Source organism: Lolium rigidum, chromosome 3, assembly GCF_022539505.1.
Source record: "Lolium rigidum isolate FL_2022 chromosome 3, APGP_CSIRO_Lrig_0.1, whole genome shotgun sequence".
In the NCBI taxonomy this organism is placed as follows: Eukaryota; Viridiplantae; Streptophyta; class Magnoliopsida; order Poales; family Poaceae; genus Lolium; species Lolium rigidum.
Window position 1 is genome coordinate 53,822,025 of NC_061510.1, and position 26,342 is coordinate 53,848,366.

The 26,342-nt window shown below is 46.0% G+C and overlaps 2 protein-coding genes across 3 annotated transcripts; one reads left to right on the forward strand and one right to left on the reverse strand.

Annotated features, from left to right (window-relative positions):
* Positions 1 to 272: 272 nt before the first annotated feature.
* Positions 273 to 4,013, forward strand: LOC124701616. Of its 2 annotated transcripts, none has more exons than XM_047233709.1 (3): positions 273 to 383; positions 886 to 1,478; positions 2,864 to 4,013. In XM_047233709.1, exons 2-3 carry the CDS (start codon positions 921 to 923, stop codon positions 3,710 to 3,712), a joined length of 1,407 nt encoding a protein of 468 aa, XP_047089665.1. In that variant the 5' UTR covers positions 273 to 383; positions 886 to 920; the 3' UTR covers positions 3,713 to 4,013. The 2 variants fall into 2 exon arrangements, with proteins under 2 accessions (XP_047089665.1, XP_047089664.1); XM_047233708.1 differs by having other exon boundaries at positions 316 to 383; positions 881 to 1,478.
* Positions 4,014 to 6,859: 2,846 nt separating this feature from the next.
* Positions 6,860 to 8,065, reverse strand: LOC124698846 (putative cyclin-dependent kinase F-2). The gene has a single exon (XM_047231258.1). The coding sequence runs from the start codon at positions 8,063 to 8,065 to the stop codon at positions 6,860 to 6,862; it is 1,206 nt and encodes a 401-aa protein (XP_047087214.1).
* Between the last annotated feature and the right edge of the window lie 18,277 nt (positions 8,066 to 26,342).

The window sequence follows — 26,342 nt, forward strand, 5'->3', positions numbered from 1 at the left end:
AAGCACGGCGACTACCTGCCGCAGTCTCCCATCCTCGATCCGTTCCCGAACCAACCGCGCAGGCACGCCCGCCGCACTGCAGCACAGGTGTCCGCCGCCCCTCCAATCGGCCACCCCTACCCACCGTTACGTGACGGGCGACCTTTCCAGAGCGGCCCGTCCGTCCCCGCACCGCACCTCCACTGCCCCTGACCGCGACCGTGAGCACCGCGATTCGCCGCAATCAGCTCGCATTGCCAGCCGCTCAACCCGAGCTAATAACACCCCATGATCTCCCCGGGAAACAGATCACAGCCTGGGTAATCGCAGCGCCAGCCCTCCCTCCAGCCCCGAGCTGGAACCATCTGACGAGATCCCAGGACAGGAGCACCAGCTAGCCCATGGTGAGTGAGCTTCGCTCATTTCTTTAATCGGTTGTTGGGGAGATAGGATTATTCTTATTCCTCTGCTAGTAGGTTGGTAGTGCTACTTACCAGGTTGGATTGAGTTTAGCTTAGCTTTCAGCTCGTCTTCTTTACCTCTCTGGATCAACCTGCCATGGTCAGCTAGCTGAATCCTCGTCAATTTTCCAGTTCCTTTTTCCTGTTTCATTTTGTTTTCTGCGGCGAGCAAGTAGGTTGCTGGGCAGTTGTGTGCTACTTTGGCGCGAATTCAGATGGATTCTTCTTAGTCGTACAGTTTCCCGGTTTGGCTTGCTGCGCTTATTTGGGATGAAATCTGGGGCCAGCGAAACGCCGGGCAAACCTTGCTCTTTTCTGGTGAATTTCCAATTTTGACGCCGTATTTGCTGGGCTTTCTTGATTTGGCATAGAGTCTGCTCGTTTCCGGAAAATTCCACTACTACCTTTTATACAGTCCGATGACATGGTATCTGCTGCAGCGCAGGTCAATCGGAGCAGATAAGTGGCAGCAGCACGCCCATGGCCGCGAGGAGCAGGCACCCCAAATCGCTAGCTATGCGCTGCTACGCGGCGAGCCAGCGCACCCTGGCCGTGGTGGTGTGGAGTCTGGCGGCGCTGGTGATCCTTCTCAACTTCCACCTCCTCGTCACCCACAAGGAGGAGCAGAGCAGCAGCAGGGTGCTCGAGATCCACCGCTCCATCGTCAGGGAGCTGGAGTGGGTGGAGGAGGAGACGTTCCAGGTGACGCCCGCCCGGAGCCGGAGGAACCCCCGGGCGGTGCGGCGCAAGGGGGAGCACAGCAAGCCGCTCTCCGTGGTGGATGAGTTCTTGGACGAGTCCTCTGCGGTGCACGACATGTTCTTCCCCGAACGGAGGACGGCCATGGATCCGGTCCATGGTGGGAACGACAGCATGTACTACTACTTCCCTGGGAGGGTGTGGCTCGACACCGACGGCAAACCCATACAGGCGCATGGAGGAGGCGTGCTGTATGATGAGAGGAGGGAGACCTACTTCTGGTATGGAGAGAATAAGGATGGCAAGACGTACAGAGCTCACACCAAGGGAGCTGATCGAGTAAGTTAACTCTTTTCTGCTGCTTTCAGTTTTTGTCATCATTTCTGTGTTGAAGAGCTTCAGTGGCATTTGGTGGGGTAGGAAACATGCATTATGTTCTGCAGTCAAAATGTACTAGTTGCTAAATTCAGAGTCAGTCATAGGATGTAGATTTATTAGCTTCATTCTTCTTTAATGATTCAGACAATATGTACAGAAACAGAGTTGATCAGCCTCTTTACCAAGCCATGCGCATGAGCCTGACAAGTGTGAGTGGGCTTAACAACAGTGTAGTCAAATTTGTAAGAAGAAAGTGTGTCAAAATGCTAGTATCTGTCTTAGTGCACGATTATCGAAATCATACGAACCGATGGGAAACACTATTCTCAAATGATTAAAATCTGTATTTGTGTATACACGATTACAGAATAATGTCAGTAGATGGACAGCACTATTGACAGACAACAATAAGCATATTTCCTCTAAATACATATGCTTGCAGTACCTGTGGAGTAGTGTGTGTTAATGCTACATCTAATTTCCTGGCCCTTTAGATTTTGTCGGTGAGGCACAGTTGCTAGGGGACATGTTGGAAGTAATGTTCTGTTGGGAAGGTGTGGAAATTGTCTGGGTTGTGTGAAGGCAAGTTACTAGGAATGTAGTTAATATGTGGATTCTAGAGGTGAAAAATAGACAAGAGTTCCCAAAAATTTGTCATGGGGTTGTTGTTTGAACTTGACAGGATAGAGCTATTCTCTTCCCCAAAATATATTATATGTTCTTTTCTACATTGTTTGAGTACTTTTATAATCATGCTATGCCCAGTCATTTCAGTTCTGTATTAGCAAATTTAGGTGGAAGCCTCTATTAGGTAAAACCAAATGAAAAGTGAGGGATATACCACTCCTGCTCCAAGAATGTTGTGCCATATTGATACAAGACGCAAAAGTCAGGGTAGATTTCTCACTAAGTTAGGAGATTGAATCTGCAGAGAGACTAGTGTCCAGAAAGACTACCTTCTTTCATTTTGTTGACCCGAGGTTACTGCAATAGTGCTGTAGCATCTAGTAACATTATCAGCTAATTGGGTTGATAGAAAATATAGCACTAGATTTGGAAAATGGAGAAGGCCTGTTTCTAACATGGTTTTTCAGATCATTAAGGTTCCATGGGCAGGGTTTTATCTGTCTGTTATGTGGGCATACATGTGTATACTACTTGCGACATACATAAGTTATTTATATTCCGCAAGTTAATTTGTCATGCCATCTGCTGCCATCTTGGTATGCCCATATTGTTATACATAATTTCTGACATACATCATTAGTTATGTATTCCAGTTTCTTCTGTAGAATTCTTGATATGTCCATATTGTTATTCTAACCGATACAGACTTCTTTTTTCAGGTTGACATTGTGGGAGTGAGTTGCTATTCATCAAAGGACCTGTGGGCATGGAAAAATGAAGGAGTAGTGCTCCGTGGCGAGGAAAAGAATGTGACACATGACCTCCACAAATCCAATGTCCTGGAGAGGCCAAAGGTGATCTACAATGACCGGACTGCCAAATATGTGATGTGGATGCACATAGATGACACTAACTACACCAAAGCGTCAGTTGGTGTAGCAGTCAGTGACTCTCCCACAGGCCCGTTCTCGTACCTCTACAGCAAGCGGCCACATAACTGTGAGAGCAGAGACATGACCATATTCAAGGATGACAATGGGAAGGCCTACCTGATATACTCTTCAGAGGACAACAGTGAACTCCACATCGGTCAGCTCACCGATGACTACCTTGATGTGACCAGTGACATGCGGAGCTTTCTCATCGGGCAGCATCGAGAAGCTCCCGCGCTCTTCAAGTTCGACGGCACCTACTACATGATAACCTCAGGCTGCACAGGCTGGGCGCCGAACACCGCGCTGGCTCATGCTGCCACATCAGTCATGGGACCCTGGGAGACACTGGGGAATCCTTGTGTTGGAGGGAACGACATATTCCGATCGACGACCTTCTTCTCCCAGAGCACATTCGTGTTGCCACTCCCAGGCCTAAGAGGCTCATTCATCTTCATGGCTGACCGGTGGAACCCTTCCGAGCTGAGAGACTCGCGATACGTGTGGCTGCCACTGACAGTAGGTGGGCTGCCTGATGAGGCTGCTGACTACAGCTTTATGTTCCCTCTCTGGTCCCGGGTGTCGATTTACTGGCACCGACGGTGGCGGCTCCCTGAGGGGTGGACAGATTCTTGAAAAATTGAAGTTGCTAATACGTTTGGTACGTTTGATAGATACGGATTTATAGACATTTGACACGCACTGGTTGTGTGTTGTATAGGCCAGCTGTAGATGTTAGCAGAGTTGTAAATGTGCAGTTTTGAGTTTGTTCTCAGATCACATAGATACCTGTCCCCTTGTGTTACCTTCTCCAAGGGTAACAGCTTTAGAATAATGTGGCTGCACTTCCATTTGTTTTGCCAGTGGTAACGAAATTGTGTTGACTGATACATGTATCTGTAATTCATGCTGATCCAACTCTGTATCTGGGCAACCAGTTGGACCTGGGCATGCAAAAGTGCAGCAGAATGCAAGATGCAGAATTTGGGATATACACTTGAACTGCAGTACAATGTTTAGGGCCTATGAAACAGAATGGATCTATTAATTTCTCCCAACTAAACAGAACAATAACATAATTTGAAAAGATGACAGTTGCTGTTAGAGTACGTCATGGGCCTGGGCCCGTTAGTCTTATGGTTTGATTAAGGGTCAAGTAAGCCTTGCTTGGGAGTCAAGTAAACCTCTCTCTATATATGGAGAGGAGATGTATCAATCTAATCAAGCAAGAATTAAGAAGGAAATCCCTTCCCTCTTGCCACCGGCCGTGGGCAAGGCCCCCGGCCGGCCTTCTTGCACCCTCGCAGCCCTCTCTCACCCTCCCAAACCCTAGCAGCCACATAACACTTGGTATCAGTTTTCCCGGGTTCGATCATGTCCAGCCCTCCACCGAGTTCTTCGCACCCACCGCCGCTGCAATCCGATGTCCCCGCCGTTCTCTCCCCGGCGGAGATCACCGCAGCCCTCCGCGATCTCGCCACCGCGGTCCACGAGATCCACCTCTACTTGGCTGGCCCCTACGGGCCTCCGCCGGCGGCGGCGCTGCTGCCGTGGCAGCCGACGCACCAGGCGGCCTCCGTCGCGATCGCCGGGCTGCTGCAGCCGACGTTGTTGCTGTCGTCACCGCCACCCGACGCCGGGCTGCTGCAGTCCCCGCTGCCGCTGTCCACCATCTCCTCGGCGCCGGGGGTCCCTCTTCTCCAGCAGCCGGCCGCCTTCTTCCCCATCGGGACGCTGCGGCGGCAACGGCGGCCGCCGCCGCCGCCGCTGCCGGTGCTGTCCTCACCGCCGCTATCCCTGCCGTTCGGTGGGCAGGCGCAACGACGGCGGCAGCCGCCGTCGCCACCAACACCGCAGCAGCGGGCGCTGCCGCCACCGACGCCGTCCCTGCCTTTCGGCGGTGTGGGAGCGACCTTGGCCCCGGGCTCTACATCGACACCACCCGGGATGCCCTTCCACCATGTCCGTTTCCCTCCGTCGCCGTCACCGCTTCCGACTTGGATCGCTATCCGCCACGTGTCGGCGGCGGTGAGGCTGCAGGCTGCTGCGCGCGGCCTCCTAGTGCGTCGGCGTGTGCGGGAGATGCGTGATCTGCAGCTGCAGCTCCTCCAAGTTGCGCTTCGTTGCGCAAGGGACCTCGATCTCGTCCGCTGCGTTGGGGATCTTGGGCGTGCGGTTTCCCCCACGGGTGGCGAACATGCTGTTTTTCCCGCGGGCAGCGACCTCAAAGTCTGCGCCATCGACAGTCATCCGGCGGGGAGAAGGCATGGTGTCACCGATAGGAGCGCACCGCGTAGCACCACTGCATTCCGCCGCCAGCCGCCGCGCGGGCTCCTTTTATCCCGCTGGTTTCCATGGGATCCAGGTGGTTGTACAGGTGCACGTCCGACGGGCGGATGGTGTCCACTTTATGTTCAGGGGTCAACAATAAAGCGTCCCAGTCTATTTCAGGTTGAGAGTAATAAAACAAGCCGAGATGTAAAAGGCTCGTTTTTAGGTATTAGGGTTGTGTTGCGTCGAGTCATGGTTTGTTTAGGTTGCAGCTCGAGGACGAGCTGCATGTCCAGGTGGGGTGTAGTGTTAGAGTACGTCATGGGCCTGGGCCCGTTAGTCTTATGGTTTGATTAGGGGTCAAGTAAGCCTTGCTTGGGAGTCAAGTAAACCTCTCTCTATATATGGAGAGGAGATGTATCAATCTAATCAAGCAAGAATTAAGAAGGAAATCCCTTCCCTCTTGCCACCGGCCGTGGGCAAGGCCCCCGGCCGGCCTTCTTGCACCCTCGCAGCCCTCTCTCACCCTCCCAAACCCTAGCAGCCACATAACAGTTGCTCTGCAATTCAATTATGCATACAACAGTTACATCGCTTTCTTTACAATTCGATAGAGGGTTTACATGGATCGGTCGTCCAAGCTCTGCATGAAACAGTTACATCATTTCTTTACATGGATGAATCATCCAAAGCAAAATTACAATTGAACAGTTTTACACTCGTTGTGCGTTCCACATCGCCGATGGAATCTTGAAGGTAATCCTCTCTGGTACCGCCGGCGGGTTGAACTTGATGCGCGGCGTCTTCTTTCTCCAAGGGTAACATCTTTAGAATTATGTGGCTGCACTTCCATCTGTTTTGCCAGTGGTGTGGTAACAAAATTGTGTTAACGGATACATGTAATTCATGCTGATTCAAGTCTGTATCTGGGCAACCAGTTGACCTGGGCATGCATAAGTGCAGCAGAATACAAAGATGCAGAATTTCGGATATATACTTGAACTTCAGTACAACGTTAAGGATCTAGTAATTTCTCCCTACTAAACAGAACAATCACATACTACCTCCATCACAAGGCTTAAGGCCTATATTTTTTTCAGAAAGTCAAACGAAGTAACGTTTGACCAAATTATTAGAAGAATTTATGAACAAATATGATATTTTGTAGGTACCATATAAAAATATATTTCATTATTTATCTAATGGTATTGATTTTGTACTTTTCATGTTAATGATTTTTTATAAAAACTTAGTTAAACTTAACATAGTTTGACTTTCTAAAAAAAATATAGGCCTTAAGCCTTGGGATGGAGGTAGTATCTGAAAAGAAGAACAGTTGCTCACTTGCTCTTGCACTGCAATTAAATTCTGCATATATGCAACAGTTACATCACGATCTTTACAAGTCTATCGAGGATTTACATGGATCGATCATCCAAGCTCTGCATGAAACAGTTACATCGTTTCTTTACAAGGATGAATCATCCAAAGCAAAATTACAATTGGACAGTTTTACACTCGTTGTGCGTTCCACATCGCCAATGGAATTGTGAAGGTAATCTTCTCTGGTACCACCGGCGGGATGAACTTGATGCGCGGCGTCTTCTTTGTCGGTGAGGCGACGGAAGCGTCGATCTCTGCAGCGACGACGGGGCGAGGAGCAATGAACCATGGGAGTTTGAGCGCCTTGGCCGCCGTGAGCCGCTTGTTGGGGTTGCACGTGAGAAGCCCTTGCAACACCTCGAATCCTTCCTTGGACAGCTTCTCTTCCGGGAAGATGTCTCGCAGCCTGTTGCGCTTGTGCTCCGCCGGTAGCAGTTCCAGCACCTTGGCGCTGAGCGGCAGAGATCTGAGCCCCGGCCACGTCCTCTTGTCCGGCATCCCGAGCACGCGGAAGATACTCCGGAGCTGAAGTATCTCGTCCTTGATCTCTTCGTCGATCTCCTCGTCATCTTCATCGTCATCCTCGCAGAGGAACAGCGACTTGCCGGTGAGCATCTCGGCCATGACGCACCCGAGCGACCATGTGTCCACCCGCGCGTCGTAGTCCGGCTTCCCTAGGAGCATCTCGGGGGCGATGTACCACGCGGTGCCGGCCTGGGTGTAGGGCGGAAGCTCAGACTTGGAAATCGCCAGCCCCAAGTCGCAGATCTTGACGAGTTCCCCGCCTTGGCCGACGAGGATGTTGGCCGGCTTGATGTCGCGGTGGACGACGCGGCGGTCGTGCATCATCTTGGCTCCGGACAGTAGCTTCCACATGAAGGAGCGCACCTCGGTTTCTGGCAGAGGAGGGCCGTGGCGCCTGCCCCACAGGAAGGTATGGAGGCTCGGCGCGGCGACGTACTCCATGGCGAGGAAGAGGTCTCCGTTGGTCGGGTCGCGCACGAGGCCCTCGAAGCCGACGACGTAAGGGTTCCCGCTGCAGGTCTCGAGGAATCGGGCCTCACGCAGGAGCTCGGCCTCGGCCTCGGCGTCGTCGGGTGACTCCTCGGTGTCGTCCGGCAAGGACAGGCACTTGACAGCCACGGTCTTGCCGGTGACGCAGTGGCGCGCCTTGTACACGACGGCGAAGCCGCCCTCGCCGATGCGTGTAATCTCGTCGTACTCGTCCGTGCTGCCGATGCTGGTGCAGCTCCTCTTGCTGCAGCTCGCCGATCCTTGAATGGTGGTCGCGTGGCCGGCGTCAAGGACGGCGGCAGGTCGCTTGCGGGCGGCCATGGCGCTCGATCGACGGCTTGGTTTCTGGGAAAGCGCGATCGATGGAGATGGAGTGGAGGAGGATGGCTGCCCAAAGCTGTATGCACATTTAGGTCTGGATCCGCTGCATTTATACAGTGGCGATCGACACAGAATTGAAGCCCAGGACTCGATTCGGATTCAAGTTGGAAAACTGTTTCGACAGGTTGCGTGACCATCTTGCTATCGGATTCAGTAGAGCATATGGTTGTTACCTCGATTTAGTGTTTGAGTTTAGATAGCGTTAATTTACATGCATGGTGTGCGTGGATTGCATGCATGCTGGACGTGTACACGAGTTATAGTCGATTAGGAGTACTAGTCCGGTCTGGACTATGTGTCCGTGTGATGTTAGTAGTGCGTGTTTGCTTAATGAGGATTTGTATCGGGTACGGTAGGGTTGCATTCCCCTGGCTGACAAAACTCCTCCACCCATGTAGCACAAGATCGTCACCCATATCGTGCTGAGCTGCAACTCCGCCTCACAAAGCCACCACATCACCGTAGTCCTGGGCCGCTGCTCTAGCATTCGACGACGGTTTGTCTAGTCGGCGGGGGCGGTGAACTTTGAGGCTGCCACCTCGATATCCACCACCCCGCCGATGTAAACCACCAGGACAGCACAAACCCGAGAACTAGACGAGGGACTGGGCCTCCAAAGGCACGACCCCCCCCCCCCCAAGGAGGGAGCGACAAAGACAACACCGACATCACGCGCTTCAGCCAAGGCTAGCTAGGTTTTTACCTAGATATCTGAAGGAGTTGGTGCGATGGAGGTGTTGCCGTTCCAGAACGACACCTCAAAGAGAAAAACAATATCCAATGACGTCGCCGTTATTGGAATACACCAAGTGCAACACTTGCATAAAAATAAATTTCTCTCCGGTGCATCACCGGGATATATGATTATGTATTAGGTCCGGTTTACCATTAGAGATGTGCACGCGGAGAAGTGGATGTAGCGCGTAGGGGTAGTGCAATCATTGTGCTCCCTCCAATTCCTCTAACAACTTGTTGATCCTACGAAATCCTTCGTCTTAAGCGTCACATTGAGACTTATGTTTTCATCAAGTGTGAGCTAATTAGTGCTTCAACAAAACTGGAAAACTTCAAAAGCATCAAAATATTTTATTTTCTCTTCGGTTTCATATATAGCAGGTTCTGTCGGAATGCACTCATTGAACCACATCAAGAAAAAATCGTTGAAGGAAAGGTCCATGTCCATTATAGGACAGGTAATATGTGCCTCAATGGTAAGAGAATGCCGCTCACTTCTCACACTCTCGCTTAAAATTGTATTTTTTTTTATTTTCGTTTTACAATTTTCTCGAGCTTAATTCTTGCAAAGTCCTAATCTTGGGGAAGTTATTTTATAAATGCCTATATGTGTAATGTTCTTGATCTTATAGTTGCAACTTGTGTCTCGTTGTTTTCAATGCTTGCGTAAATAAGAATTGAGGGCTTTTGGATGGTCTAGGTATTCGACATGTGCATTTAGGCCGAATATTCAGTCCAAACTTTTTTGCCTGCGTGGCCTCGTCCCGAATGTCTAACTAAAGAGGGTATTCGCCTCGCTCATCTTATCCACTGTATCTTTCGCCCGACCAAACCCTCACACGGGAAAAATTGGTACCGGCGGCGGCTCCTCCTCCTCTGGTGATGCGGAACACCACCGTCTCCCTCCTAACGTTGTTCCTTGTCGTTACCCACCACAGAGCACAGGAGCGGGTGGCGTGGGTATAACCCATCGGGTACCCATTGCTAGTGTATCCGGTTCAGCCCAACTGGTGGCCCATGATAACTGCAAGTCCACAGTTCGTATGTAGCTAGTTAAGTATGAGTATCGGACCACAAAGAGATATTGGTAGAGGTCTTTATGCCCTTCATTACTATTCACTAGAGAGTACTTGTATTTATCTCTAATTCCAAGTAACGTTATATAAAAAGTGTGGTCTTTGAGAGCAAAAGTAAACAAGAACAAAGTAATAAGCTAAAGTAAACAAGAGCAACGAGTGTGTTGTGGGAGTGACAATATGACTAAGGTGTTCTCGGGGAGCGTAGGATCTACCACTAGCATTGGTACTATTTATGATTAGAATGAATCTATATCGTCCTTCACGTGCATGTATGGGAAGAGCTACATAATAAGATGATCACACACAAGCCATCTGAGATTTCATCCCGAATAACCACTACAATGATCGTAAGCAAGCCAATCCGACCCCTCACAGCTTAGTGAACCCCTTCTAATACCCATTACCCACATGAATAGCACGCCGGCACGTTATGTCACGTAGCACCGTACGTACTACCATAAGACCAACGGTAGTTTCCTCTCTAGCCCCGCAGATAAATATTACATGGTGCACTTCACATAATATCTAGGGACAAAACTAATACATGTTCATGAACTGAAATTATAAATCATCTTTATTTCACATCATAATATTGCTAGGGTTTCTCCATCTCTCCCCAATAACATAAGAAATACTCCCATATGAAGGCAATCAACATCATCACAATGATATGAATGGGATATGGAGGTATGAATGTATACAAGTGCAAATCCACAATATGATTTGGAAATACAACAAAGTAAACTAGGGGATCGGTGATGGAGATGATGTTGATGATGATGAAGATGGAGATCGATGTGGAGGCCTTCAAGATCCAAGACCCTTCTCCTTGTGTGTGGTGGGGATGGTGTAGAGTTGCGTGGATGCGGCTATGGAGGTGGCGGATCGGTAGGGCTCTGCCCTCAATGTGTATGTGGATGGTGTACTTGGTGGCTAGGTCTTCCCCGGTTTCACGATTCTAGGGAGATTTGTAGTGAATATGCCCGTCATCCCTTCACAAATGATGTTCCGTTTGGCAAAACGGAGTCAACAGAGAGTGGTAAGGGTGGATGGTACGTGCATTAACCCTCCAGACTCTTTAGTATGTTTTGTTCTGAACTCATGTACAACGTTGGCAGGGACTAATAAGCTAGTGTTGTTCTCATCTTGTTCTGAACTCATGTACATAAATGTACATGATCAAAGTCTCGTAGAAATACAATTAATCATTTTACCATCCAAACAACATTTAACATTCAACTTCAATACCTAGTATGGGTTTCCAATATCTAACACATCCAAACAGAAATATTAACTTTTGCTATGGGTCTTGAACATTCAGCCCAATACAATGTCTAGCTTCCCAATTCAAACATCCAAACGAAGCATAAGGGACTGAATTGCACGTATTAGGTCCCATAAGTGATAAGAGGGCTTTGATGCAGTTTGTCCAAAATTTTACCTAGCTTATGGCAAATTTTGCGACCCTCTAAAATATAGGAAATAATAAAGAAGTTCTTTAAGACTTGTTGATTAGCAATGTTTATGTTTATCTTAAAGAAAATAGTTATGGAGTAGATCCACCATGTCGGATATAAGTACGTGGAGCCATCCCGTAGCCATGTAGTATACATGCTCGCACCCCTTCCAGTCCACGATGACCATGACGCCACTGACGTGAATGCCTGCATTCATAAGCTCCAACCAATCTGCCTGCGGTGCTACATCAAGACTTTATGAAGACTCCCTCAACAAGGCATACATCAAATCAAGACCGCAAGATCAACATGACATGCAAGACTACAAAAACCTCGCATGCAACATGGATACACGTACAACCAACTCCTATGTATATTGTAGTTCATTCGTCTGTAAGAGGAGGTTGAACAACTACACGAAGTCGCCGATGTAGACTCCATAGCCATATACCCTATACCCAATATGTAAACCTTATCGGTTGCATCTTTAAGCCCACCGAGTCCATCATCTAGTGTTGTACGATCTTGATCTTGTGATTGTTGAAGTTTCTAGGTTTGAACGTCACGGTCGTTTCCTGGCGATTTTGTGTTGATATGTGCCACAAACCCGGGCCAGGTATAATACATAGTAAGACTCCAATACACATACGTATAGGAGCTAAAACAAGAAATAAAGAAAAGAGGTCCATCCCTATTACATATTTTAACACACTCCCTTAATCTGAACCTTTCGAAAGGTTTAGATTACGTTTGAACTCATCAAGCTTCTTGACTGGAAGGGCCTTTGTAAAGCCATATGCAATTTGATCTTTACTTGAAATAAACCGAATGACCAACTTCTGATTAGCAACTCTTTCTCTGATAAAGTGAAAATCAATCTCAATGTGCTTGGTACGAGCATGAAACACTAGATTTGCAGATAGGTAGGTTGCACCTAGATTGTCACACCAAAGACTTGGTTTTTTCCTTTAATTTAACTCCAAGTTCAGTAAGAAGAGCTTCAACCCAAATTAATTTAGTTGTAGCATTTGCTAAGGCTTTATATTCTGCCTCAGTGCTAGACCTTGAGACTATGGCTTGCTTCCTGGCACTCCAAGAGACCAAATTTAGTCCAACAAATATAGCAAAAACACCTGTGGAGCGTCTATCATCCAGGTAACCCGCCCAATCTGCATCTATAAAAGCACTCAAAGAAGTTGATGAAGACCTTTTAAAAGTAATACCAAGTTGTAATGTACTAGTTTAATGCCCGTGCCTTGCTACGGGTTTTCTTATTTCTCGCAATATGTTAATTCAATAGATGTAAAAAAAATCTTACATCAAAAAGACAACTACAAGATATGTTAAAACCTAATAAGATTCTAGTGTGTAATCAATGGAGATAGAAACCTGCGTCGTTTTACTGCACTCGCTTCTATTTTCTTGATTATGCGGCTCGTGCAATCGCTAAAAATGGGGTGCCATAAAAATCTTACTCTTGGAATATGAGAGGAAATAGATAGGAAAAATCCTCAAAAGGAAAGAAATGGAAAATGCACTAATTAAGCAATTGCAGTTCTTCATTCTTTTCATCTAGGTCTTCTCCATGGATGCATGTCACATACTGGCAATTTCATCAAGCACCTAGGAAGCACAAAACAGCCAAAGAAAATGAAACATGAGTGGGCGAGAAATAGCGCTAGAATAATACACATAGTAGAAAGAGAAAGACAATTCTATGGCCGACCTTGGGAAGGAGGTGCTTGTGGCTCCGTGGAGGTCGAGGATGAAGGTGTGAGCCATAAGCTGAACGGGTCAGACACAGAGGGACGACTCCGGACATGACTGTCTACAATGGCGTTGGTTGATTCGGCTGTAGTCCTGTTGATGTAGCATGTGGGTTACACCCTCGACGTGGTCGTGCACGGAAACTCGGTGGGCAAACCAAGAATGGTGGGCGGCACGACAAAACATCGGTGTGAAATTGAGATATTATTTGTCACTGGGTCCGAATGGTTTTGGCAGGTGAGGTGAGATTTGATATGATAGCGTGCTAAGTCTAAAGATAGAGATTTAGGCAAGAACTAAATAATAATTAGAAGAGCTATATACACCCAGGGTACACAAACTCGTCTTCTATGTGCAAATTCATACACAAAGTTCCAAAGTGTGGTACAGTGGTACAAGAACTTGCTCGTCCGAAACGTTTTGGTTCATTTAGTCCGTTTGAGGCCACGGTTAACTTGTCCTGGTATATGACGATTTTGCAGAAACATCTGTTCATGTTTATTTTTACCCAGAAGAAAATTACAGAAGCTGGTTGTTTTTTCCAGGCAATTATTTTCTTCTCATTTAGGTCCCTCAAAATTTTTCTTCAGAAATAATGCAAAGTCTGGGGGGGGGGGGCGATGGCCCCCTCTGACTTGCACATAGCTCCGCCAGTGGCGCCCTCAGAGCATCTCCAGTCGCGTCCCCAAAAGATTTTGGGGCATGCCAGACATATTTTTCGGCCCCATTTACACGTCCCGAACGTTCCTTTTGTCCGGCGCGGCCCAATATGGTGCCCGACGCCCCGAGCCCATCACCGCTCCACAGGGGACACTCCGGGCGCGCTGGATAGAGCGAGAAGCGAGGCGGCGAGTGGCGGGGCCGACGCGTCATTGACACATTGAAATTTAACCAGTCCCGCCACATCTCGCCCTCCGCTGCACATTTCTACCCTGCTGAAAGATTTCACCCCCTCCCGCCGATTCATTTCCCCCTCCCGCCGTGGCTACTCTCCCTCTCCCGCTGCCGCTAGTCTCTCCTAGCCATGGCGTCGACATGCCCCAAATAAGTGGCAAAGAAAGCAGCCACCAAGCCACCGGGCAAGGATGCAGTGACGAAGGGGCCGAAGCCGCCCTTCGCGAAGCCGCGGAAGGCACCGGCGGCGAGGACGGAGCAGAATGCCGCGCTGACCGCGTGTCTCGCTGCTTCCTCCGCGAGCCCATGGAGTACATCGGCCATGTCGTACATTCCGGTAGTGGCGTCCCTGTCGACACCCGGTTTCTTCGGCGAGGCCGCATCAGCGACGCCCGGGTGCCTGACACCGAACTTGTCGCCGCGGTACGAGAATGCGCGGCCGCATGGCGGCTTCAACCCCAACGCCTTGTTCTCTCAGATGTGCGACGCGCCACAGCGTCAGCAAGGCCACGGTGTGGATGGTGTTTCCTTCACTGGTCGCAGGGGTCCGCTCGAATTCGAGGGCGTCGGTGCTTCGTTCGGGGAGGAGGAGGCAGCGCGCGAGGAGGAGGGGGAGGACAAGGAGGAGGAGGATGACGAAGAGGATGGTGACGAAGAAGACGATGATGAGTAGGATGACTCGGAGGATGCAAAAGATCTCGTGGAGGTTTACAATGCCGGCGTGAGGAAGAAGAAGAAGAAGGCCTCGAGCTCATGAGGCCCCAAGTGGAAGGTTCTGGAAAATCGGGGCCTTTGCAAGTCGTGGTTGACGGTGAGCGATGACTCGGTCATCGGCGGCGACTTCGTTAGGAACAATCTCTTTTGAATTGAACCATTTGAATTTATGTTTGGGAGTGGTTTTAGGGGATGCGAGTGAGCAGCGACGTCTCCCAAACGCGACACGAAGAAAAAACATCCCCCAAACGCTCGATCCGGTGCCGTTTGGAGGACGATTTGAGGAACGCGACTGAAAATGCTCTCAGTAGCAATTTGGGGGTCGGCGGCAAAATTGGGATCGCACCGGCACGTCCAATGAAGTGTTGGAGCGGTTTCGAGCCCAATAAAACCGCCGGCAACCCCTTGCCGCACCTTACGTGATATTAGTATATAAAATAGTGGTCAAAGTTTCACCATATATTAGTATATAAAAGTAGTGGTCAAAGTTTCACCATATTAGCCCAATTAAACCTACTCGTATTGCACATATTGGCCGCACAGGCTAAATGGACCAAAACTAATCCGCATGTCAAGGGATTATGTGAAGATATCTGGGATAGCAAAAATGAGGAGATCAAGAAGAATCATATCTGTCCGAAATTTGTTCACTCATGAGATGGTTGTGCATTTTTCTTTAGCAAGGAAATATATCTTTCCTAATTAATTGATTGCATATTGATGTCATGATTGATACGGTGAAAATTTGGTGATTGACTTGATCGGACGGAGTGGAGTAGGGAGAATAGATTGGATGGTCAGGATCATTTCAATGACGACCACCAAAGTGCGTTGAGTGTCAAACGACCAACTCCCATTTAATAGTAAAGATCTTGCACATATCTGAGAATATGTTTTGCAGCTGCCCAGTGTTTTGTAGTTGGAGTATGTAAGAACTGACAAATCTTTTTTACTGAGAAGGCTAAACCAGGGTGTGTTAATGTTAAGTACTGGAGAGCTCCAACAATACTCCTGTAATGAGTACTATCCTCAGAGCCAAGAGGTGTACCTAGGAATGTAAATGGTACGGATAATTTCCGCTCCGAATCCGCTTCCATATCCGTTTTTGAGGATATGGTATGCATTTTTAGAAATCCGCCGGATATGGATAAGGATGCGGATAGTGATCAAGCGGATATCCGGCGGATATGGTAGAGGATATGGTATTGATACTATCCGACAGATACGGATTATCCGCCATTTTTTTGCGAATTATCCGAGGTCTACAAAGAGGATAATCCGAGAAAATTAGCCCAACCCTAAATATATAGACAATATAGTTAGTTCATCGGCCAAAATAGGTATGCTATTAGTACACAAATTGCTTTGTTGTACGAAATAGTGTGTACATTTATCTATATTCTATAATTACAAGCATATTTTACATAGAAAAGCATACTTTTAATTTTTTATGTGTATATTTTCTTAATAATCCGTTTCCGATCCGAGTCCGGTCCGAATCCGCTCTATATCCGTAGTCCAATATAATCCGCATCCGAATCCGCATCCGACCATTATTCGCTCCGATCCGAATCTGTTACAAAAAAATGGTAAAGGATATGGTAAGAACAATATCCGATCCGATCCGTTTACATCCCTAGGTGTACCATCTGTCAAAGAAAACTATTCAGATGAAGACAGAGGAGTAGGAGCAGGCTTGCAGCCGTGCATTCCAACTCTATCAAGTAAATTTGTAGCATACTTCTCCTGTGTAAGAAGTAAACCATTGCGTATCTTCTTTACCTCAATGCCAAGAAAATAATGTAAGTCACCCAGATCTTTTATAGTAAAGTTTGCTTTCAAGTCTTGAAGAAGAGCAGTGATAACATGATCAGAGGAACCAGTAACTATGATATCATCAACATAAATCAGAACAAACATAGTGATACCTGACTTGTTGAGAAGAAATAGTGAAGTGTCAACCTTTTATGGTTTGAATCCAAACTCACATAACTTGGAGCTGAGCCTAGATTACCAGGCTCGAGGGCCTTCTTCAGTCCATACAGAGCTTTATCAAGCTTGCAAACATAATGCGGAGTGTGAGAGTTTTCAAAACTAGGGGTTGTTTCATGTAAACCTCCTCTTCCAGAACACCATGTAAAAACCCGTTCTTGACATCTAGCTACCGTAAACTCCAGCCACGCGAAACAGAAAGAGACAAAACAATTCTGATAGTGGCAATTTTTACCAAAGGACTGAAGATATCCTCATAATCAATACCATAACTTTTCTTAAATCCCTTTGCAACTAGTCGATCCTTGTATCTGTCAATAGAACTATCTGCATTCTTCTTTATACGATAAACCCATTTGCAGTCAATCAAATTTTTATTTTTGCTCGGAGGAACGAGATGCCAAGTCTTGTTCTCAATGATGGCATTATATTCCTCCTCCATATTTGACGCCAATTTGAATCACTCATGGCTTCTGTAAGAGTATGTGGTTCACCTGTAGAGGAAAACATACCATATCTAATTGTACCGTCAGTATATTGCTTTGGATGACGTATACCTTTCTGTAGCCGAGTGCGAACTCCAGGAGGTGATGGTGGTGGCAAAACAATTTCAGCATTAGAACTTGAGGAGCTAGAGGAGTTTTCAGAATTTTCAGAGCTTTCAGCATTTTCGTCCTCACCAGCATCAGCCGCAGAGGATCCACCAGGGGACAGAGGGCAGACTGGGACCTGCTGCGCTGGTCGCTTTGTCCAGAAGTGGCACGTGGCGGCGTGGATGTGGGCGCAGGCTGCCGGCGCTGATTGCTCTGTCCGGAGGCGGCACGTGGCGGCGTGGAGTTGGGTCCGGACGGTTGGTCCCCGCCGCGCGTGTGGCCACCACGCGCTGCTGCAGCGGGAGACGCGCTGCACGTGGGGGACCCGCTGCTCTGCGATGGGACAGGCGACCTGGCGGGAGAATCTGCCTCGGATCGCCGCGTCTCGGGATGTTCTGCAGGATCCTCCTTGTGTTCAGCATCCGTTTCGTCCGTTTCTGAGAGAATTTCAGCCTCATTTTCTGCAGGCATTTCTTTACTGTTTTCAGTGTAATTTTGTTCTGTGGTTTCGTCTACCTATTCCACATTAGTAATAGAGACAATATGCACAATATGGTCATTGCAATTATGTACATTCTCATGGAGGTTAGAGGAATATGGAAGAAGTAAGATTTCTTTCTTAAGAAGTGCACCGGTATTTGGATGAAGGGAGGCAAACGGAAGGACATTTTCATCGAATACAACATCACGCGAGATGTATATCCAACCAGTAGATATGTCTAGACACTTCACACCTTTATGTAGAGGGCTATACCTAAAAAACACACACAGTTTAGACCGAAAAGCAAATTTTTCTTATTGTATGGGCGGAGGTTAGGCCAACAAGCGTAACCAAAATTTCGAAGCGCATCATAATTTGGTGTTACATGAAGTAGACGTTCGGTGGGTGTTTCAAAGTCAAGAACCTTGCTAGGAAGAAGATTTATGAGGAAAGTGTCAGTGATAAAGGCTTCATCCCAGAATTTAAGAGGCATTGAGGCATTAGCAAGCAAGGCAAGACCAACTTCAACTATATGACGACTAAACCATTTTGTTGATGAGTGATAGCGCGTGACGGTGATGGAGTGTTGATTCCTCCCCGGCGACGGCGCCAGCAAAGTAGCTGCTTGTGACGGTAAAGCACACGTCCGTTGGGAACCCCAAGAGGAAGGTATGATGCGTACATCAGCGAGTTTTCCCTCGCAAGAAACCAAGGTTATCGAACCAGTAGGAGATGAAGGCCACGTGAAGGTTGTCTGGTGAAGGAGTGTAGTGCGGCGCAACACCGGGGATTCCGGCGCCAACGTGGAACCTGCACAACCCAATCAAAATACTTTGCCCCAACTTAACAGGTGAGGTTGTCAATCTCACCAGACTTTGCCGAAAACAAATGATTAAACGTATGGTGTGGAGAATGATGTTTGCTTGCAAAGAACAACGAGAGAACATTGCAGTAGGTTGTATTTCGGATGTAAAAGAATGGACCGGGGTTCACAGCTCACTAGTGGTGTCTCTCCAATAAGATAAATAACATGTTGGGTGAACAAATTACAGCTTGGGCAATTGACAAATAGAGAGGGCATAACAATGCACATACATATCATGATGACTACTATGAGATTTACTTAGGGCATTACGACAAAGAACATAGACCGCTATCCAGCATGCATCTATGCCTAAAAAGTCCACCTTCGGGTTAGCATCTGCACCCCTTCCAGTATTAAGTTGCAAACAACAGACAGTTGCATTAAGTACCGTGCGTAATGTAAATAATACAAATATCTTTAGACAAAACATTGATGGTTTATCCCTAGTGGCAACAACACATCCACAACCTTAGAACTTAATATCTTTAGTTTCATTAGGCATAACTTTCAGTTTTAAAAGATCAACATCAGCAGCAAGACTATCAACCTTAGAAGCAAGAACATCAATTTACCAAGCTTTTCCTCAACAGATTTGTTAAAAGCAGTTTGTGTACTAATAAATTCTTTAAGCATGACTTCAAGACCAGAGGGTACACTCCTACTATTGTTGTAAGAATTACATAAGAATTACCATAACCATTATCATTATTAGAAGGATATGGCCTATAGTTGTTACCAAAATTATTCCTATAAGCATTGTTGTTGAAATTATTATTTTTAATGAAGTTCACATCAACATGCTCTTCTTGAGCAACCAATGAAGCTAAAGGAACATTATTATGATCAACATGAGATCTACCATTAACAAGCATAGACATAATAACATCAATCTTATCACTCAAGGAGGAGGTTTCTTCAACAGAATTTACCTTCTTACCTTGAGGAGTCCTTTCAGTGTGCCATTCAGAGTAGTTGATCATCATATCATCAAGAAGCTTTGTTGTAGCACCCAAAGTGATGGACATAAAAGTACCTCCAGCAGTTGAATCCAATAGGTTCCTTGAACAAAAATTTAATCTTGCATAAAAGGTTTGGATGATCATCCAAGTAGTTAGTCCATGGGTGGGGCAATTCTTTACCAAAGATTTCATTCTCTCCCATGCTTGGGCAACATGTTCATTATCCAATTGCTTAAAATTCATAATGCTACTTCTCAAAGATATAATTTTAGCAGGAGGATAATATCTTCCAGTGAAAGCATCTTTACATTTAGTCCATGAATCAATACTATTTTAGGCAAAGATAGCAACCAATCTTTATCTCTTCCTCTTAAGGAGAAAGGAATCAATTTCAGTTTTATAATATCCCCATATACATCCTTATACTTTTGCATTTCACAAAGTTCAACAAAATTATTAAGATGGGCAGCAAGATCATCGCAGTACTAACACCAGAAAATTGCTCTCTCATCACAAGATTTAGTAAAGCAGGTTTAATTTCATAAAATTCTGTTGTAAAAGCAGGTGGAGCAATAGGAGTGCATATGAAATCATTATTATTTGTGCTAGTGAAGTCACGCAACTTAGTGTTCTCAGGAGTACTCATTTTAGCAATAATAAAAATAAATAAAGCAAACCCGAATTAAATAAAGTAAAACAAGTAACTAATTTTTGTGTGCTTTTGATATAAAGAAAGAAACAAGACAGAAAATAAAACAAAGCAAGACAATAAACAAAGTAAAGAGATTCGGTGTGAGAGACTCCCCTTGTAGCGTGTCTTGATCTCCCCGGCAACGGCGCCAGAAAAGTGTTTGATAGCGCGTGACGGTGATGGAGTGTTGATTCCTCCCCGGCGACGGCGCCAGCAAAGTAGCTGCTTGTGACGGTAAAGCACACGTCCGTTGGGAACCCCAAGAGGAAGGTATGATACGTACATCATCGAGTTTTCTCTCAGTAAGAAACCAAGGTTATCGAACCAGTAGGAGATGAAGGCCACGTGAAGGTTGTTTGTGAAGGAGTGTAGTGCGGCGCAACACTAGGGATTCCGGCGCCAACGTGGAACCTACACAACACAATCAAAATACTTTGCCCCAACTTAACAGTGAGGTTGTCAATCTCACCGGCTTGCTGAAACAAAGGATTAAACGTATGGTGTGGAGAATGATGTTTGCTTGCAAAGAACAACAGAGAACATTGCAGTAGGTTGTATTTCAGATGTAAAAGAATGGACCGGGGTCCACAGTTCACTAGTGGTGTCTCTCCAATAAGATAAATAACATGTTGGGTGAACAAATTACAGTTGGGCAATTGACAAATAGAGAGGGCATAACAATGCACATACATATCATGATGACTACTATGAGATTTACTTAGGGCATTACGACAAAGAACATAGACCGCTATCCAAGCATGCATCTATGCCTAAAAAGTCCACCTTCGGGTTAGCATCCGCACCCCTTCCAAGTATTAAGTTGCAAACAACGGACAATTGCATTAACTACCGTGCGTAATGTAAACAATACAAATATCCTTAGACAAAGCATTGATGTTTTATCCCTAGTGGCAACAGAGACATCCACAACCTTAGAACTTTCAATCACTCGTCCCGCATTCAATGGAGGCATGAACCCACTATCTAGCATAAATACTCCCTCTTGGAGTTACAAGTATCAACTTGGCCGAGCCTCTACTAGCAACGGAGAGCATGCAAGATCATAAACAACACATATATGATAGATCGATAATCAACTTGACATAGTATTCCATATTCGTCGGATCCCAACAAACACAACATGTAGCATTACAAATAGATGATCTTGATCATGATAGGCAGCTCACAAGATCTAAACATGATGGCACAATAGGAGAAGACAACCATCTAGCTACTTCTATGGAACCATAGTCCAAGGATGAACTACTCACGCATCAGTCCGGAGGCGGGCATGGTGATGTAGAGCCCTCCGGTGATGATTCCCCTCTCCGGCAGGGTGCCGGAGGAGATCTTCAGAACCCCCGATATGGGGTTGACGGTGGCGGTGTCTCTGAAATTTTTCTCGTATTTTGGCTCTCGGTACTAGGGTTTTCCGATACGGAGGAATATATAGGCGAAGAGGCAGCGTCGGGGGAGCCAGGGGGTGGGCTCCCCACACCTGGGCGCGCCAGGAGGGTGGGCCGCGCCGCCCTATGGGGTGCCCCCCTGCTGGCCGTCTCCGACTCTTCTTCGATGTTCTGGAACACTCCGTGGAAAATAGGGCCGTGGGCTTTTGTTTTGTCCAATTCCGAGAATATTTCCTGTGTAGGATTTCTGAAACCAAAAACAGCAGAAAATAGGAACTGGCGCTTCAGCATCTTGTTAATAGGTTAGTATCGGAAAATGCATCAAAATGATATAAAGTATGAATAAAACATGTAGGTATTGTCATAAAACTAGCATGGAACATAAGAAATTATAGATCCGTTGGAGACGTATCAAGCATCCCCAAGCTTAGTTCCTACTCTCCCTCGAGTAGGTAAACGATAAAAAGAATAATTTCTGAAGTGACATGCTACCAACATAATCTTGATTAATACTATTGTAAAGCATATGAGATGAATGAAGTGACTCAAAGCAATGGTCTATAGTTTGCTAACAAAAAGATAATGACTAAACAACTGAATCATATAGCAAAAACTTTTCATGAATAGTACTTGCAAGACAAGCATAAAAAAGTCTTGCATAAGAGTTAACTCATAAAGCAATAGATTCTTAATAGAAGGTTTTGAAGCAACATAAAGGAAAATTTAAGTTTCAGCAATTGCTTTCAACTTTCAACATGTATATCTCATGGATAATTGTCAACACACAGTAATATGATGAGTGCAATAAGCAAGCATGTAAGAATCAATGCATACAGTTGACACAAGTGTTTGCTTCCAAGATAGAAAGAAGTAGGTAAACTGACTCAACATAAAGTAAAAGAAAGGCCCTTCGCAGAGGGAAGCAAGGATTAAATCATGTGCTAGAGCTTTTCAAGTTTTGAAATCATATATAGAGCATAAAAGTAAAGTTTTGAGAGGTGTTTGTTGTTGTCGACGAATGGTAGTGGGCACTCTAACCCCCTTGTCAAACAGACTTTCAAAGAGCGGCTCCCATGAAGGACGTTATCTCTACCAGCAAGGTAGATCATCCCTCTTCTCTTTGTTTACACATGTACTTTAGTTTTATTTATGTGTAATGTCCCAGGTTTAGAGACGATCGAGGGGTAGATTTTAGAAAGGGATGTGCATTGCATTGTAAATTACGGGGAAATTTCGCGCTTTTAAAACAAAACTGCATCGAAGGGGGACAGGTTTCTCTCTCGACATCTTACAGGGTTAGGGTTTCGAGAGTGCGACAAACTTGTTCCTACTTAACTAGATTAGGGTTTTGAGAAGAGAGAAGAGATATTGCATTGCAATCTTAAGTTGCATGATTGAATTCAAAATTAAGTTGTATAATTGAATTCAAACCAAATTTGAATTTGAATTTCAAATTCAAACATCAAATTGATATTCCATGATTCAAACTTAAGATAATTCAATACACAACTATAAGTAATCAAGAATATAAATAGTACAATACTTAAATAAAGCTCATTAAGGAAAACTTGAGCTTTATTGATAATCACACATAATACAATGTCATTTACAATATCCAGAATAGTAATATGAAATATTACAACACATTACATAAATTGACAAAATGAAAGAAAGAAAATAAAGAAAAATTACAAGAGAATGATTCTATCCTAAATACTACAAAGTAATCTTCACTTGAACTTGGATTGGATGATCTTCATATCCATCTTCAAATGCTTGATCCCTGCACACAAACAAAACTAACACCACATTATGCCAAGTGGCAATGCCACTTGGTAGGTTAGCAAAAATATTGAATCAGGAGAGGATATGACCAAAGCTGCCGAGCTGATCAGCTCACCACCAAGTCCCAAGCCAAGTGCAAGGTATCTAGCATACACACACACACAGCCTGCTCACAAGGTTGTGTGCATGCAGCACACACACACAGTGAGTCACCAAAGGGAAATGGCTCAGCTGTCGACCAGGGAAGCAATGGCTGGCCACATATAAGCTTTTCACAGCCAAAAACCTAGCCATTTGCTTCATCCATCGACAGGCAGCAGAGTAAGTAACTAGCTAGCAAGAACAGCTCAAGAACACCAAGAACAGATGAACAGCTAAAGCTGTCTCATCCACTCCACAATCACCAGAAATTAAACCAAGATCACAAGCTCACAAGGAGGAGCAGGACAAGCACCAGCTCATCACTGAAGCAAACCAACCAATCAGAAGAAATCCTCTACACCAACAACTCAATCTAGGAGCTGGAGTGAGGTATACACAAGAATCATGAGCAAGCATCTGTCTTGCTCATAAATAAGCATGAGCATCAATCACACACAAGCAAAAGGGTGTGAGTACCCTGTTTGTATCATCACTTGGCTATCAGCCATAGGATGCAAGCAAAATAAGGGTAAAGCCATTAGGAATGTATCCAAGGGAACACTGATTAAGCCAACAGAATTAAAAGTGACATAACCAGGAAAATCCAGCAAGGAACTAATCCCTATCTAGCCACCCAGATTCACCTAGCAACACACAGCTAGCAAAGCCATCAGAGAATTGGACAGATATCTGTCCAGTATGGTTTCAACATCAAATAACCTAGCAGCCTATGAAAGACTACCAGGATTAGTGCACAGAAGCATCCAACAAAGGTAGGAGCAACCATTTCTAGCAGACAAAGCCTGCTAGGGTCACAACAGCTACCTAGCCACACAAGAAAGTCACCAAAGCATCACATCATCACCCAAGAGGGTTCAGTATGAGCTAGGGTACCCAACAGATGTTGGCATCCCTCTAGCTACATCAAATTCATCCATATGATCATTACTGTTAAACAGTTCACATGATTTATCCATCTAGTAAAGCAAGGAAATACAGATAAATGAAACAGATAAGTAACCATAGCACCAACATCTTGTCAGAGACCCAATGGATCACTGCAAGCATCCACTAATGCTTGAGCAAGCACCATCACACATAGGCCAAGCCTATAAAAGTCATATACAACACTGGATGAGCACTAGAGAGTCACATAAGGAAGCACAGCAGCTATCCTTAAGCAAATGATGAACAGATAATCATCAAGGCACCACTAGCTATTGCTACAGATTATCATAGCCAACCATAGCAACAGGAATTAACCAGCTACTGCAGAATTACATCAAGTCATAACTGAATAAAACAGATAACTGAACAAATGACTTATGATTGTATCCAGAAGCACATCAAGGACTTGATGAGCCACTGGATCAAGATGCACAAGCAAGGCACACATCAAAGCATAATTGAATAACACTGTAAGCTCATAGTAATGCTCAATTGAGCACAATCCTAATTCTGAGCACCAGAATAAGCCACAATGGCTCTGGCACTTGCAAATTGCAAGAAATTGCACACTGTAATCAAGCCAGGGTCAGAATTATGCACACACACTATGTCCAAGCGGTAGTAGCAATAGCAGGAGCGAGCCAGTAGGCCATGAGCATCACTGGATGCTCATGAGCAATTACAGGAGGGCCAAAGCAGGAGATCACCATGAACAGAAGTAGCTAGGAAGCACAGAAGCAGCACACAGCATAGCAGCATAGGCACAACAGCAGCATACGCATAGTAGAGCAGGCCAGGAGAAGAAGGAGCAGAATGAGAGAAATAGGAGGAGGCGTGGAGTACTCACAGGTGAAGTGGGACGGCGAACACGGCCGTGGCGGCCACAGCGGCACACGCCGGGCGAACGGTGGCGCCAGCCAGGCCAGGCCGCGGCAGAACCGCAGCTCCAGCACCACCTCGGCGAGGCTCGCGGTGGCGTCATGGCGCCAGGGGCACCAGGAAGAAGAACCACGGCATCTCCAGCGCACGGCGGCGGGAACGCCGAGAGCCAGGCGCACTGGAGGGTCGAGGGCGAACAAACGAGGGCGCTAGCGTCAGATCGACGCGGACCACCGTGTCCGCCATCGAGGGGCGGATCAGATCCACCTGATCTCGCCGGCGGCGACGGCCTGAGTAGGCCGGAGTAATTCGGCAAAGGGGGGCGGCGACGCGAGGATCGCCAGAGCTCGAAGGGGTTAGGGTTCGTGAGCGCGTGGGGAAGAAGGGGCGAGTGGGCCGACCGAGCCCAAGTGTGGCTCGGGTTAGGGTTAACCCACTGGGCCACCCTGACAGGTGGGCCCAGGGGTAAATATGTCATTTCACATTTTCAAATAAATCAGAAACTTTGAAAATTAATAGAAAATGATTCAAGGCTCTAAAAAAATAAATAAAAATATGAAAACAACTCAGCATAAAATCCTCTCTCATAATAAAATACAAAAGGGAATTTTTGAAGTCAACTAAGAATAAGTCTTAATTTGATGATTTAAATAATCATTTAAATCACACATATTATTTTCAATAATGAAAATAAGTCCATTAATGCATTTGGACTTTAAAAACACCTTGACAACATTTCAAGGTTGTATTTACCCTAAATAGAGTATCTCCAAATCAATCTTAGTATTAACCTCTTACATGAAATAATAATGTCATCGGAAGGGGGGAACA

Coding starts and splice junctions, on each gene's coding strand:
- LOC124701616 (XM_047233709.1), top strand. CDS start 921: ATGGCCGCGAGGAGCAGGCACCCCAAATCGCTAGCTATGCGCTGCTAC. Junction 1,479..2,863: donor ACACCAAGGGAGCTGATCGA/GTAAGTTAACTC, acceptor TTCTTTTTTCAG/GTTGACATTGTGGGAGTGAG.
- LOC124698846 (XM_047231258.1), bottom strand. CDS start 8,065: ATGGCCGCCCGCAAGCGACCTGCCGCCGTCCTTGACGCCGGCCACGCG.